Raw genomic sequence first — 12,687 nt, forward strand, 5'->3', positions numbered from 1 at the left:
TAATTCTTCCTTGCATTCATTTAGTGAAAATAGCAAACAACAAACAAATGAAATAAATACGTACATAAATAATGTTACAAGGCCGAAATAGGGAAAACCAAAGAGTAGACATAATGGTTGCACTTTATTTTACAGTACGTGTACTAACATGTACTTATAGTGTACTTACAGTGTATTTATCTAAGAAAGATCTGGTAACACAAGGTAACTACATGGGGTAGGGTTAGGTTTAGGGGTAGGTTCAGGGTTAGTATCTAGTTATTACGTAGTTATTGTAATTACTATAACAAGTACATAGTATGTACATGAGGAACAGGACTGTAAAATAAAGTGTTACCGACATAGTTGCATAGGACATTACGCCATTCTACCGCTGTACTGACCTGTGGAGCAGTCGTGACCGGTCCAGTTGGGGTCACAGTTACAGGTGTTGGTATCAGCCAAGAAAGTCCCATGTCCAGAGCACTGCTCCATACAGGAAGCACGTGGACTCTCACATCCAGGACCTCCCCAGCCTACAAAACAATGGCACTCTCCGCGCACACAGACCCCTCTCCCTGAGCAGGTCGGGTCCAGGCAGTCCACTGCAAAATAGAAAACACATAACGCAGGTATTAACTCATTTTCACATCAAACGATAATTCAGAAACTGAATTCAAAGTAAAAATCCACCAGCGAAGCCATTTCCCATCAGACCGAACTCATCATCAAAGACAAGCGTACTAGATCTAACTTGAACAGATGCATGTATTCACATTAAACTGCCATATCTCAGTGTCCCCTGCTGATCCTCTTCCTTTCAAAGTATGACTCAAGCCTTAGTCATCCATCCCAGGCCAAAAAAAAAAGAAAAAAGAAAAAAAGATGACTCTAGTGGTTTAGCTCTCGTGGTGGAGAGCGTGCCACATGCCTAGCCACGTCCGAGGAGGCCTGACACTTTCAAAAACCCGGAGAGAAACAGGATTTACAAACGGTCAAATTAAATGGCAGCATTCGCTGTCGTACACTGGCAGGTGGGAAGAGTGTTGCCCGTTCTCTCTCTCTCTCTCTCTGACTCCTCCAGCTGCTGGTAATGAGATTTCCTCCCAGCGCCGGGAAGGGAAAAGACTGGCGCGGTCGGAGCATGTTCTGCTAAATTGAAAAGCGATGCTGGATGTGGTCCCCCCACTTACTGTGAACCCAAAACCAAGCGTGACAGAATGCAAACAAGGACACCTACAATGGCCCGTGGGCAAAAAGCTCCACTTCCTGTACCCACGTTACTCTTAAATTCATTTCTAATCCTTGCTGAAGAATTTACTATGGATCAGTCACCCCAGACAAAAGTTTGGAAGACGCAGGTTCGCAAAATAAAGTAAAAACTGATTTGAATGAACATAAAACTTAATTCGCAACCCTTTTGACTTGAAATGTGATGCATGTGATAAAAAGGATACTTCAGGAACAAATTTACCATTCAGACCTGAACTGACAATTACTTTTCAATTCCTGTAGCAACTCGGATGTATCAAACAGAATGCACAACAAGGATTTTTGAATTTGAATGCAAGTAACATGAAAATAAACTTAAATTCAATGAAAGATATAGCTGTTCATTTATCTCGACAACTCATGTTTGTCAAGATTTTTTAAGTCAATTTTTGATGTATTGGGAATTCACTAGGAACGTATATTAAAGTAAACGCACTGATTTCATTAACTTCAAAGCATCATTACTCCAGTCTTCAGTGTCACATGATCTTTCATGAAGATTTTTTTAATTATTATTTTCATTGTTGAAAAAAAATAATAATAATGAAACCGTTACATATATACCATATTTTTTGGACTATAAGTCGCACCTGAGTATAAGTCGCACCAGTCCAAAAATACGTCATGACGAGGAAAAAAAGATATATAAGTCGCACTGGACTATAAGTCGCATTTATTTGGAACCAAGAACCAAGTGAAAACATTACAGTCTACAGCCACGAGAGGGCGCTCTATGTCTTCAGTGTAGACTACAGGAGCACTGAGCAGCATAGAGCGCCCTCTCGCGGCTGGAGACGGTAATGTTTTCGCTTGGTTCATTTCTCTTGGTTCATGTCAAATTAATTTTGATAAATAAGTCGCACCTGAATACAAGTTACAGGACCACCTAAACTTTTTTAAAAAAGTGCGACTCATAGTCCGGAAAATACGGTATTTAAATGTTTGTAAAAAAAAAAAAAAAAAACTTTTTAAGTTTAAAAGAGCAGCATTAACATGAAATTTTACACATTTTTGTAACAATTAAAAGGCTGACACTTTTGTTCTAAAAAATAAAATAAATAAATAAAAATCCTGACTCCAAACTTTGGAACAGTAGTGCATATCTATTAGAAAACGAATGTATGAACCAAGAATGTGCCCTCACAGATGGCTAACATGAGACCAGCTGGGACATGATGGGAAAGGAGGGTTGGGGTCGCTACATTGCAGACTTCCTTTACCGTGACACAAATGGGTGGAGAGGCCGTTCCTATAGATAAGCAGGAGTTCAGGTCTCTTAGCAGATGGTTTGGGCACAAGGCACAGAGATCATAGGCTAAATGACAAGAGCCTCTCTCCTGGCAATTAATCATCACCGCCTGAAGGTCACGGCGAAGAAAGGTAGAACCGTTAAAGGGCCAGCGTCGGCATTCTCTTCCTCAAACGGCCGACGGTGAGACCCGAAATAGAATTGCCGGGGGTCAGAGGAGTCTGAACATACCATTTGTCAAAATCGGCCAGATCATTTTTCATCTTGAAATGAGACCCTTCAAAAACTGCCAAACACAATGGCTACTTTAATCTTATCTCTTCAAGCCTCGGTCGGCGCTCTCGTTGGGCCGCTGTAGTCTCAGTTCAGACTTCTCCGGGCAAATTCAACTTATTGGATCTTGACACAAAAGAATTTGTTCATCTCCTAATGGACTGCTTTGGACCTTCAGAAGTATCCATAATGCATGTAAAAGGAGCGGGGAGACTTTCCAGGCGTAACGAGACCAGTCAGATACTTATGGACCCGTTACAAACTCGAAGGTCATGTACGCCCACCTTAAATATTCAGAAGGGTACATATGCATACTAAAAAAGGCCAAGAAGGGCCTCTTTTTCCATTTCTGTGCAATTTGATGCATACAAATTCAGATTTTTTGTTCATAAAAAGGGCAACCACATCTAAAATAGAAGAGACATCCTTACAACAAAAGTATTATGGTGAAGTTACACATACAATGGCTAAAAGTTTATCTCCCCAATTTTAGGAATAAACTAGCAAAGTAAAAAAAAAAAAAAAAAAAAAAACACACACATATATATCTTGGCTGATTTAGTAATCAAACATTTTAGCTCATTTATTGTTATCTATGTTGAATACAGATTCATATTTTGTGGGAACTGTGATACACTACTATGAAAAGGTTTAGGATAAGTTAGATTTAAAAAAATAAAAGAAAAAAGTAACAATTTTATTCAGCAACCACACATTAAATTTATTTTAAGTGACAGTAAACATTTATAATGTTATAAAAGATTTCTAATTCAAATCATTTTCAAATAATGCTGTTTTTCGAACTTTCTGTTCATCAATCCTGAAAATGTATATATCACGGTTTCCACAAAGAATATTAAGCAACAAATACAAAAAAATAGAAATGTTCATCAGCAAATCAGCATATCAGAATGATTTCTGAAGGGTCATGTGACACTGAACACTACATTACAAGGATAAATCACATTTTAAAACGTTTCAAAATAAAAACAGATTTTTTTTTAAATATCGCATATTAATATTGTTTTTCTTTTTAGCTTTGGTGAGCACAAGAGACTTCCTTTAAAAATCTTTTTATGTCAAACTTTTAATCTGTAGTTTATTGCTTTTCACCACATTTTCTGTTACCTTCTTCGCAGTTCTCCCCTTTGTAGCCGGGATTACAGATGCAAGTTCCCACAATGCACGTGCCATGTCCGCTGCAGGTAATGTCGATGCACTGGTTGGTGGGAACATCACATTCGGATCCTTTCCAACCGCTGTGACACATGCAGCGGCCTTTCAGGTACTGACCGTTCCCACTGCAAAGCACTGGACAGGACGCTGGAAAGAGTACACACAAAATGGTAAAGGTCTGCCAATTGAAGCTTCAAAAAAATAAGTAAAAAAAAAAAAAATCTGCTTGTGCTGGTCTGCTGGACTCATGTCTGTGCAAAAATCAATGTGACCACTGCAGCAAAAGTTACAAGTGGTTAAAGTGAGTGAGACCATATTGATCTAGAAGTTTTGTGTATGAACAAGGGATTTGTTCGCGATTGATCAAGAGACCAGAATACACTACAAACATGCAAACAGGAAAGAGCAACTGGATTCTAATGTGGAAATCGATTTTAAAGTGACAGGGCACAAGAGAAATCAGCCAAAAACAAGCTACAGCTACTCCATAACCATAAATGTCCAAATTAATATATTTTTATTGTATTTTATTAAGTCCTTTATTTATTACTCCTCACACATGCTTACAAATTGACACGCACACATACATATTTATTATTATAGTTACTCGTTTGATTACAATGGTGGCTAATACAGTGTTGAAAACGACGGTTATATTTTTAAGCAAAGGAAAATGTTGAGTGCCAGAGAAACTGAAACAGAAAAGACGGCGGGGATGAAGGACTGAAAGTAATAAAGAAAGAAATGGAGGGTAATGGAGGAGCAGGCGAACAGAAATCTCACCCCTGCTGCAGTCGGGTCCTCTGAAGCCAGGAAAACAGTGGCAGTTTCCGGCCACACAGTCTCCATTTCCGAAACAGTTACTAGGACAGTCATCGATGGAGTCTGCAAAACAACGTCATCAAACCATGTTTGTCAGAGGGATGCACATTCATCAGTACTTCCCTCGCTAGATGCAGTTTATTCTCTTTCCCTAAAAAATGTGGGTGTAAAAAAAAAGCTACATTTTGGCGGTGTAGGCTACTTCATGTTCTCTGTAAATTTTAAGGGATCACATACACACAAAAAAAATCCTTGATATTTCAAAATAAGAGTTTTGTTTCTGAGAACTTTCAGAGCTCAAAACTATATACCCAGGCCATTTATTGAAACGGAGCAGGGAAAACCACTCCAAAATAGAGTCGTATGAGTTGCATCATAACATATATTGCTTGTCTTAAAGGTTTTTTTTCATGTTAAATTACTTTGTACTATGCAGATAAGAAATATAAACATTGTTGAGCCTGAACAGTCCGACAAAAACATTGGTTCAACCAATGAGGTGAATTTGAGGCGGAGCTATAGTTTGACCAAACAATAACCGACGGGTATGTGTTTAGGGAAGCATCAATATTTTTGTAATTTCATATGACTCTAATGGCATTATTGGCACATCAATTCAACTGACAAAAAAGTAACGAAAAAAAAACGTGCACGTGCTAAGTCTATAAATATAAGCCTTAACTTTTAAGTAAATCAAGTACAAGAAAATGTACTCTATTCATAAATAAGGGAAAATAAAGTGTGACATTTTCTGTGAGCTATAGCAGGTCTAAGGTGAAGTGGGACTCAAGTGCAGCCACTTGACGAATTTACTTCAGCCTAATGGTGAACTCAGCGTAATTAGCATAGCTGTTTTTGTGAAACATCGCTAACATTGACCATCGCGAGTGCATGACACATCCAGTAACAGAGCTAATGGAAATTCCATCCAACTCAATTCCCTTTCTTCAGTCAAGCAGGCTTATGTTAATGCAAGGGATGTCAACCTGTCAATTACAAGATTTCTGATTTCAAGCAGGAATAAATATAAAAGGGGCATACTACAGATTGCGTATCTATTAGACAGACTCCAGGAGTGAAGAAGTGGCACTTGATTCTTGGTAGACACATCTTATATCCACATACTGACAGCTCTCAAGAAGCATTTAGATATCTATCTTAAATAAGCAATCTTGTTGAATCGTGAAATTAAGACTTTGCTTATGAATATTAATTAGTTTGCTCATAAATATGCAGAATGGGCTGTGTAATATATGAATGCAGTGATTAGGTCTGTAATACTGGAAGTCTGAACTGACACGCATACAATGATATTAGAATATTTCTATTGCCAGTTATTTTTTTTTTTAACATAAAACTCATTATAGAGTGATTGGCAATTATTCTTGATGACCAATCAAGTCCTCAAATGAACTTGTGACATTTTATTTGCTAACTTTATTCCTACATCTGTCGCTATCTGTCCCGGGATTCTGTAGCTCAGTGGATAAATACATGGATCAACTACCAAATGCTAAGCATGAATCACTTTCTACGACTGATAACAACTGCAACGGAGGCACAAAAAACATTAAAGCAAACAAATCTGTGCCAGATTGTTACTTGTTATAACACACACACACACACACACACAAAAAAATCCCTGCTTGAGAACTGGAAAAGCTTCCTCTGTATTGCATATATATATAATTCCATAAAGTGGTTGGGACAAATCAATCAATGGCGAAACTTAAATGACGATATGCAATTACTATATTTTATGATATGACATTTTTGACACGTATGGCAAATCCATGCTCATTTCTTTGCAGCTGAAATCAGACGCAACCTGAATTAAACATGAAATAACGGTGAAAAATATTCCCTCTCTAAGGCTCCCTTCGAATCGCTGGTGCGCCCGAGGCTGAGCTCTCTCGACAAAGATGCTTTTGTGTCGGACAAAGGGCTAGAAATGTGAGCCCGGACACAGCCTTCTCCTTCCTCAAGAGAGTCAATCATCGCAGAGGATGCAACAGACGGGAAGCTGAACGAGGGAAGGGGGGAGAAAAGAAGAAGGGAGGGTGGTAACTAGACTGGGCTGCAGAGAATGTTTTTGAAAGAATTTTAAAGGCACAAGTCTCTTGATGTGAGAGGAAAAGGCTGGCGGATTGGCTATCCCCCTGGTACGCCTGAGCCTATCAAGACTTAGTTAGGGATTTTGATGGCTTCCAGCCTCCATTTCTCAGCAGAGGGCACATACAGGTCTCTAGAACGCCTGCTATGAGTGACTGTGAATGTGTAGTATTGTAAGAAAAATTAAGTCGTTTGCAATTACGTCCACAGATGCACTTACACATGAAATGGCTTTTCGCTTCGTATCTGTTTTGAAAGATGCTCTCCTCATGTATCAGTAGAGCACAATCCATCTCTCCCTGCATCTCTTTCACTTTCACATAAAGCATTTCTGACACTACTGATCTGAGTTCAGTACCTGCAGTCCAGACCCTGCACTTCGCTTCAGAACTGTCACGTTTAATTTCATCTCTAAACAGTGACTGAGAAGTCCATGTCCAGTCGTGAATTTGAAGTAGATGGAGTCCATACTTCTGTATGCTACTAACTCCAAGTATGATCAATAGTAATGATGATAACACATTTAATCTCTTCTACTGATCGGACATTAATTACTGCTCTCTGCTCTAGTATAGCATGAGACTACTGTCCTTGGCTTCAATCTGTGAAAAATATCTAATATTAGAAAGCCGAGGGACCAGAGCAATCAGCAAGGCAAAGCTAGAGATGCATCCTTGATAACTCTGACAACAGAAGACCACATGGCGGGGACAAATGAGACTGTGTCGCATATGGGACGGACACCTTAGCTTTGTAATGAGGAGTCATGAGAATTATGGAGCGAGAGAAGAGAGGCATAAAGAAATAAAGAAATAAAAAATGAGGAAACAAAAATAGAGAGTCACAAAGAGAGAGATCCAGAACAATAGAGATATTCAACACTTCAGGTCCCTTATGGACCATGGCATACGTGTACCCAGAGGAAATTTGGATTGCTCAGAGGCTGCACTTATAGCTCCGGAGACTTCATTGAGATGTCAGGTAATGTTTCATTTAAGGATAAAGTTTATCTTACCAAAGATTCCAAATATAAACACAACCGAGATAGTTGTTGACATACAGAAAGGATATAGAATGATGAAATGAATGTGGATTGTACAGTACTAGTAAAGTGGTCACAGAAGACTACTGGAAGCTGACATTTAACTGCATAGTTTGAAACTGTTGGGCTGAATTTGGGAACTCTACAGATGCCACGTGAGATTAAAAGAGTTGATTCAGTTGAATTCTGCCGAAGCCATTCAGAATGTGTGTGCTACCCAAATAAAATAATGACTAAAAGTAACGTTAAGTCTTTGAGAACAGGTTTCTCAAGACAGGTGGTGCATTAGACCAGGGGCTCATCAGAAATAAAAACAACAACAAAAAAAATAACAAAGGAAAGCCACGCCCCAATCCCTTGCCATTGGGCGATGCAGTGTGCTGGGCTGGCCACAACCCCCCCCCCCCCCCCCCCCAAAAAAGAAAAAATACAGCAATGTTTTAAAAACGTCTCAAAATCACAGTTTACTATGGGGTTATATTTAACGGTCTTCAAAAGCTAAAACTTTGTCTTCAGTTTAACATTTAGTGTTTCTGTGCTGAAAACTGGGTGCAGTTTGAAACCCTGCTGAAGGTCGCCATCCATCTGACCTACTTTCTTCTGGTCTCTCTCACCCTCTCTATCTCTTATTTTTTTCACTTTCTTCACCTCCTCTTTCTGCCTCCCTCTGAGCTCCACAGCTCAGAGTCAAAATCAACTCAGGCGTGACTCGTGTTCCAGACCTCCTTTCTCTAAACCCCACCGTCTTGGCCTTGAACCGCAGGTGGCCAACAAACTCCCAATGGTGGCTACATCCAAGAGTACCGAACACAGGACAAACAGACCGTCTCCTCCTCTCCTCATCTTCTGCCACTCTAAACCACCATGTCATGTGTCATTTATACGGTATTGTATTCCATCCTCATCAGGGGAGGTACGGCACAGTGCCGTCTTTCCCCATGACGAGCCTGAACAGCAGAAATGGATGTGTGGCAGACACACTTGCATCGATCGACAGGCTGGCAAACCCCCCTCCCGTTGCAGATGGACCAAGGCCCAGGAGCATTTAATTAAAGAGCATGTGAGAACAGCTCCCAGCTGCCACCTCCATGAAAGCTGAAACCTCGCGACGGCCTCAAGCTCTGCCCTCCCTCCTGAGGGGCTCGCACTAATCAAAGCCGCTTTCAGGACGCTGAACGGAAAGGACAAAATCAAAATCACCTCCATCAGTGATGGCAAAGGATGGAACGGCAAAGTCTTTAACATCAAAAAACACATGTGAATATGATCAAATAATGAAAAATAATATGCATATGGGGAACGTAAGGGTCGTCAATCAGAAGCTTTGAATCAAGGCTAGTGTGTTCTATGCAAATAGACAGCAAATTGGAAGCGGGATTTGCTGGGAGGCACTCAAAAAGTAACAAGAGTCTTACGAGCCATCAGTGAAGAACACACGCAGGCATAGTGAAGCACTGCTCATTTCCGCAATCTTTCTTATTCAAATCCACCTTGATTACTCTGTAGAGGTCTAGGCTGGCTGAGATGGTGATGCAAAACGGGTAATATCAGTGATGGCAGGCTCTGACAAGTAGCACGGTGCAGGCGAGAATTTCCTCCGATGCCTAATTCATATTTGATTCGGGGAAAAAAATGTTGGTTCATTTTGGCTGAGATTGTCTGTCAAAGCCATTTTAGATTGTCTAGGCTTGCAATGGCTACATGAATTACCAACGTTATTTCATTTCGCAAATTGGCATGTCAGTGAAGTGGTGCCAAACCATTTAAGCAAGATTTATTTTGGCCGCAGTCTAAATGACAACCTTTCCTTATATCATCTATGGTATACGTATCACAGTGACTTGGGCCCTATTTGCACAATAACTGATTTAAATAGAAACTTGCATGCAATGTAAAATCAACATTTTAAGTCAGTGATTTTTTTCGCTGTCTGATTCAAAGATTGCTTAAGATTGTTTATGTTTGCAATAAATAGTGAATGTTTTTACAGTTTAAAAACTGGCATATCAATGCAGTAGCACGAAAACATCTATGCAACAGTTATTTTGGCTGCAATGTAAATCATTATCTTTCTTTATCTCGTCCATATCATGGAGACTCAGGCCCTTTTTGTATGTGAACCGATATAAATAGGAATATTAAGTAATTTCAACATTTTCAGGGATATAAGTTCATTGCCATCTGGATTACCAACAGTTTTTTGACAAACAAAAAGGTTGTGTGGCAATTTCATTTCTGTCTGAATCAATATGTCCAAGTTTACAAGGGAATTATTTAGAAAATCTTTTCTAGAGGACTACTATTTGACAGCTTGCATGGTAATAAGAAATATCTATGCTTCAGAGAACCAAAGAACCACTGGTCATCCCATCCCATTGAATACGAATTAGAAGAATAAGAAAAATCAAGAGATTGGAATTGGTTCAATTTGCCATTATTATGGCAGGTTATGCATAACATTGGATTTCATCAGCAAAGTTGGAATGTGTCATGTACCCGACCACGAGTGAATCAGAATTCCATGTTCATCAGAAAACATGGCTATTAATACTGAGGCACCCGTGCAAATTTTCTTTTACATATATATGTCACCTGAGAAGCAATTACCATTTGCACATTTAAAGTTACACCTGTTGTGTTATTTAAAGCAACGTCTCCATTTAGTGATGTACTAACCGATCGCAGTTGTGAGAAAGGACACCTGCTCCGTCTCCTTCCCATCATTGTACACAGCCAAGTGCCAGATGCCAGAATCCATGTACTGTATAAAGCCTGTATCGTGACTGGTGAGTGGCATCAGGCTCCGCTGCTGGGCTGGAAAAGGCGGACCCTCAAGGCCTGGCAACCCTTGCGACAGGAGTCGACGGCCATCCAACAGCTCCACAAAGTCAAACTGGAGACAAGGAGAGACAGACAGACCACAAACAAGCATTAGGAATGACACATGAGCCTCCAGGATCTGATAAGTCCTGCACGTTGGAGCCAACAGGAGCTGGTCTCTAAGGGCAGATTGAGACTGTGAAAAGAGGACTAATGCAAGGTGTGAAAGGACAGCTGCTAACACTGTAACAATTTATGCTAATATATGTACAATTGTAAATATCACGCCTCAAAACTGTATGGGTTATATGTTACCTCTTCGGAAAAAAAAATAAATAAAAAGTACTGCATTTAATTTATGCTGATTTCTTTTTTTATTTATACTTAGGAGTGAATATTATGGCATTTCAATTTACTAAATATTACAAGCATTTAAAGTGGTAATGAGAATTACATGAGATCTCATGGATTTTTCTCAATACTGTTGAAAGAAGTCTTTCATGCTCACTAAGGACACATTTATTTGATAAAACCAGTAAAAAACAGTAATACTGTGAAATATTACATTTTAAAATAACTGTAGTCGATTTAAAATATTTTTCTTAATATGCTGTTTATTCTTATGATGGCAAAGCTCAATTTTCTACAGCGGATTTCAGAGTCACTTGACCCTTTAGAAAGCATTTTAATATTCTGATTTGGTGCTTAAGAATTTTTTTTTTTTTATTATCAATGCTAAAAACAGCTGTACTGCTTAATATTTTTGTTGAAACCACTTTTTTTTCTGTATTCGGCTGAACAGATATATCAAGAGAACAACATTTATTTGAAATAAATCTTTTGAAACAAGTATAAATATCTTTACTGTCCCTTTTAAACACATCTAATTCACCCCTGCTCAATAAAAGCAACCATTTCTTATTTTTTATTATTATTTTTTTTAAAATCAATAAATCAATGAATAAATAAGTAAACTAATAATCTCGCCCCCAAACTTAAAATATACATAAAAGTATAACATAAAATATAATTTGGGATGACATATCACCAGGACATTCTTATTTGACATTTGTGCATATGCTAAATGACAAATCAAGCAATATCACTGAACATAATGGAACACCAAAATCTGAAATCCAATCATACACAATTAACCTTACCATATCCACATGTGTTATTAAGAAACACACTTGCAAAATAAATCTATTCACACAAAATAGAAGAGAGAGAGAGAGAGAAAGCAAAATCTCTCTTATTGGTTAGCTTAGATGAATTAAAAGAATCTGTCAACCAAGGTCTTGGAGTAATTTCCAGGGACACAATACCGCTGCACATATGAACCAAATCAATACAGGGAGGCTGAGATGTTCTGTGCTCGATACTGAAATTAAGTGTCTGCTTATGTCAAAGTCTTTGAGATGAGTCTTTGAGACGATAATATGCCACAAAATGAAATGAAATCTTGGGGGTATATGCTACGTCTATAAACAAATGAATGGGAGGGTCAAACAAACAAAAGTGGATCCTTCATATGGTATTTGATTTAATTTTAAAAAGCCCTCACACCTTGTGAGGAAAGAGGAATAAGCTTTTTTGTGAGGCTGTTTGGTTGATATGTGCAAATTTCAATCTTTCTTTCTTAGTCTAATATGCAGACAAATTACATAGTTTAACCAAACTTCGTCTGATTAATGGCAGAGGGAATGTTTGGGAAACATCTTTGTCATATAAGTCCATCTAGTTCCACAGGAATTATCCAATTTAGCTTTCAAAATGAAAAAAAAAAAAAAAAAAAACGTCAACAATTAGCACTTAGCATTTAGCATGCATGCTCTGGCCTGAATAGTTTTGGGATTTTCTCTCATCTCTTTCTGCTTTCATTCTCATTAAAATACAATAAAGATCAACATTTGGATTAAAAGACAGAATGAACATTGTTTAA

General features: G+C 38.6%; 1 protein-coding gene across 7 annotated transcripts in view; it reads right to left on the minus strand.

The window, feature by feature from the left end:
• The window catches only part of LOC127972817 (teneurin-4), a 205,920-nt gene that overhangs the window by 75,588 nt on the left and 117,645 nt on the right, over positions 1–12,687 (minus strand). For all 7 annotated transcript variants that reach the window (XM_052576618.1, XM_052576621.1, XM_052576624.1 and 4 more), the window contains 4 exons: positions 10,602–10,818; positions 4,733–4,834; positions 3,902–4,096; positions 384–584 (listed from right to left, as the gene is read on the minus strand). In XM_052576618.1, coding sequence (XP_052432578.1) covers positions 384–584; positions 3,902–4,096; positions 4,733–4,834; positions 10,602–10,818 — 715 coding nt within the window. The remainder of the gene's footprint in view (positions 1–383; positions 585–3,901; positions 4,097–4,732; positions 4,835–10,601; positions 10,819–12,687) is intronic.

The sequence above is a fragment of the Carassius gibelio genome, chromosome B15 (assembly GCF_023724105.1).
Source record: "Carassius gibelio isolate Cgi1373 ecotype wild population from Czech Republic chromosome B15, carGib1.2-hapl.c, whole genome shotgun sequence".
In the NCBI taxonomy this organism is placed as follows: domain Eukaryota; kingdom Metazoa; phylum Chordata; class Actinopteri; order Cypriniformes; family Cyprinidae; genus Carassius; species Carassius gibelio.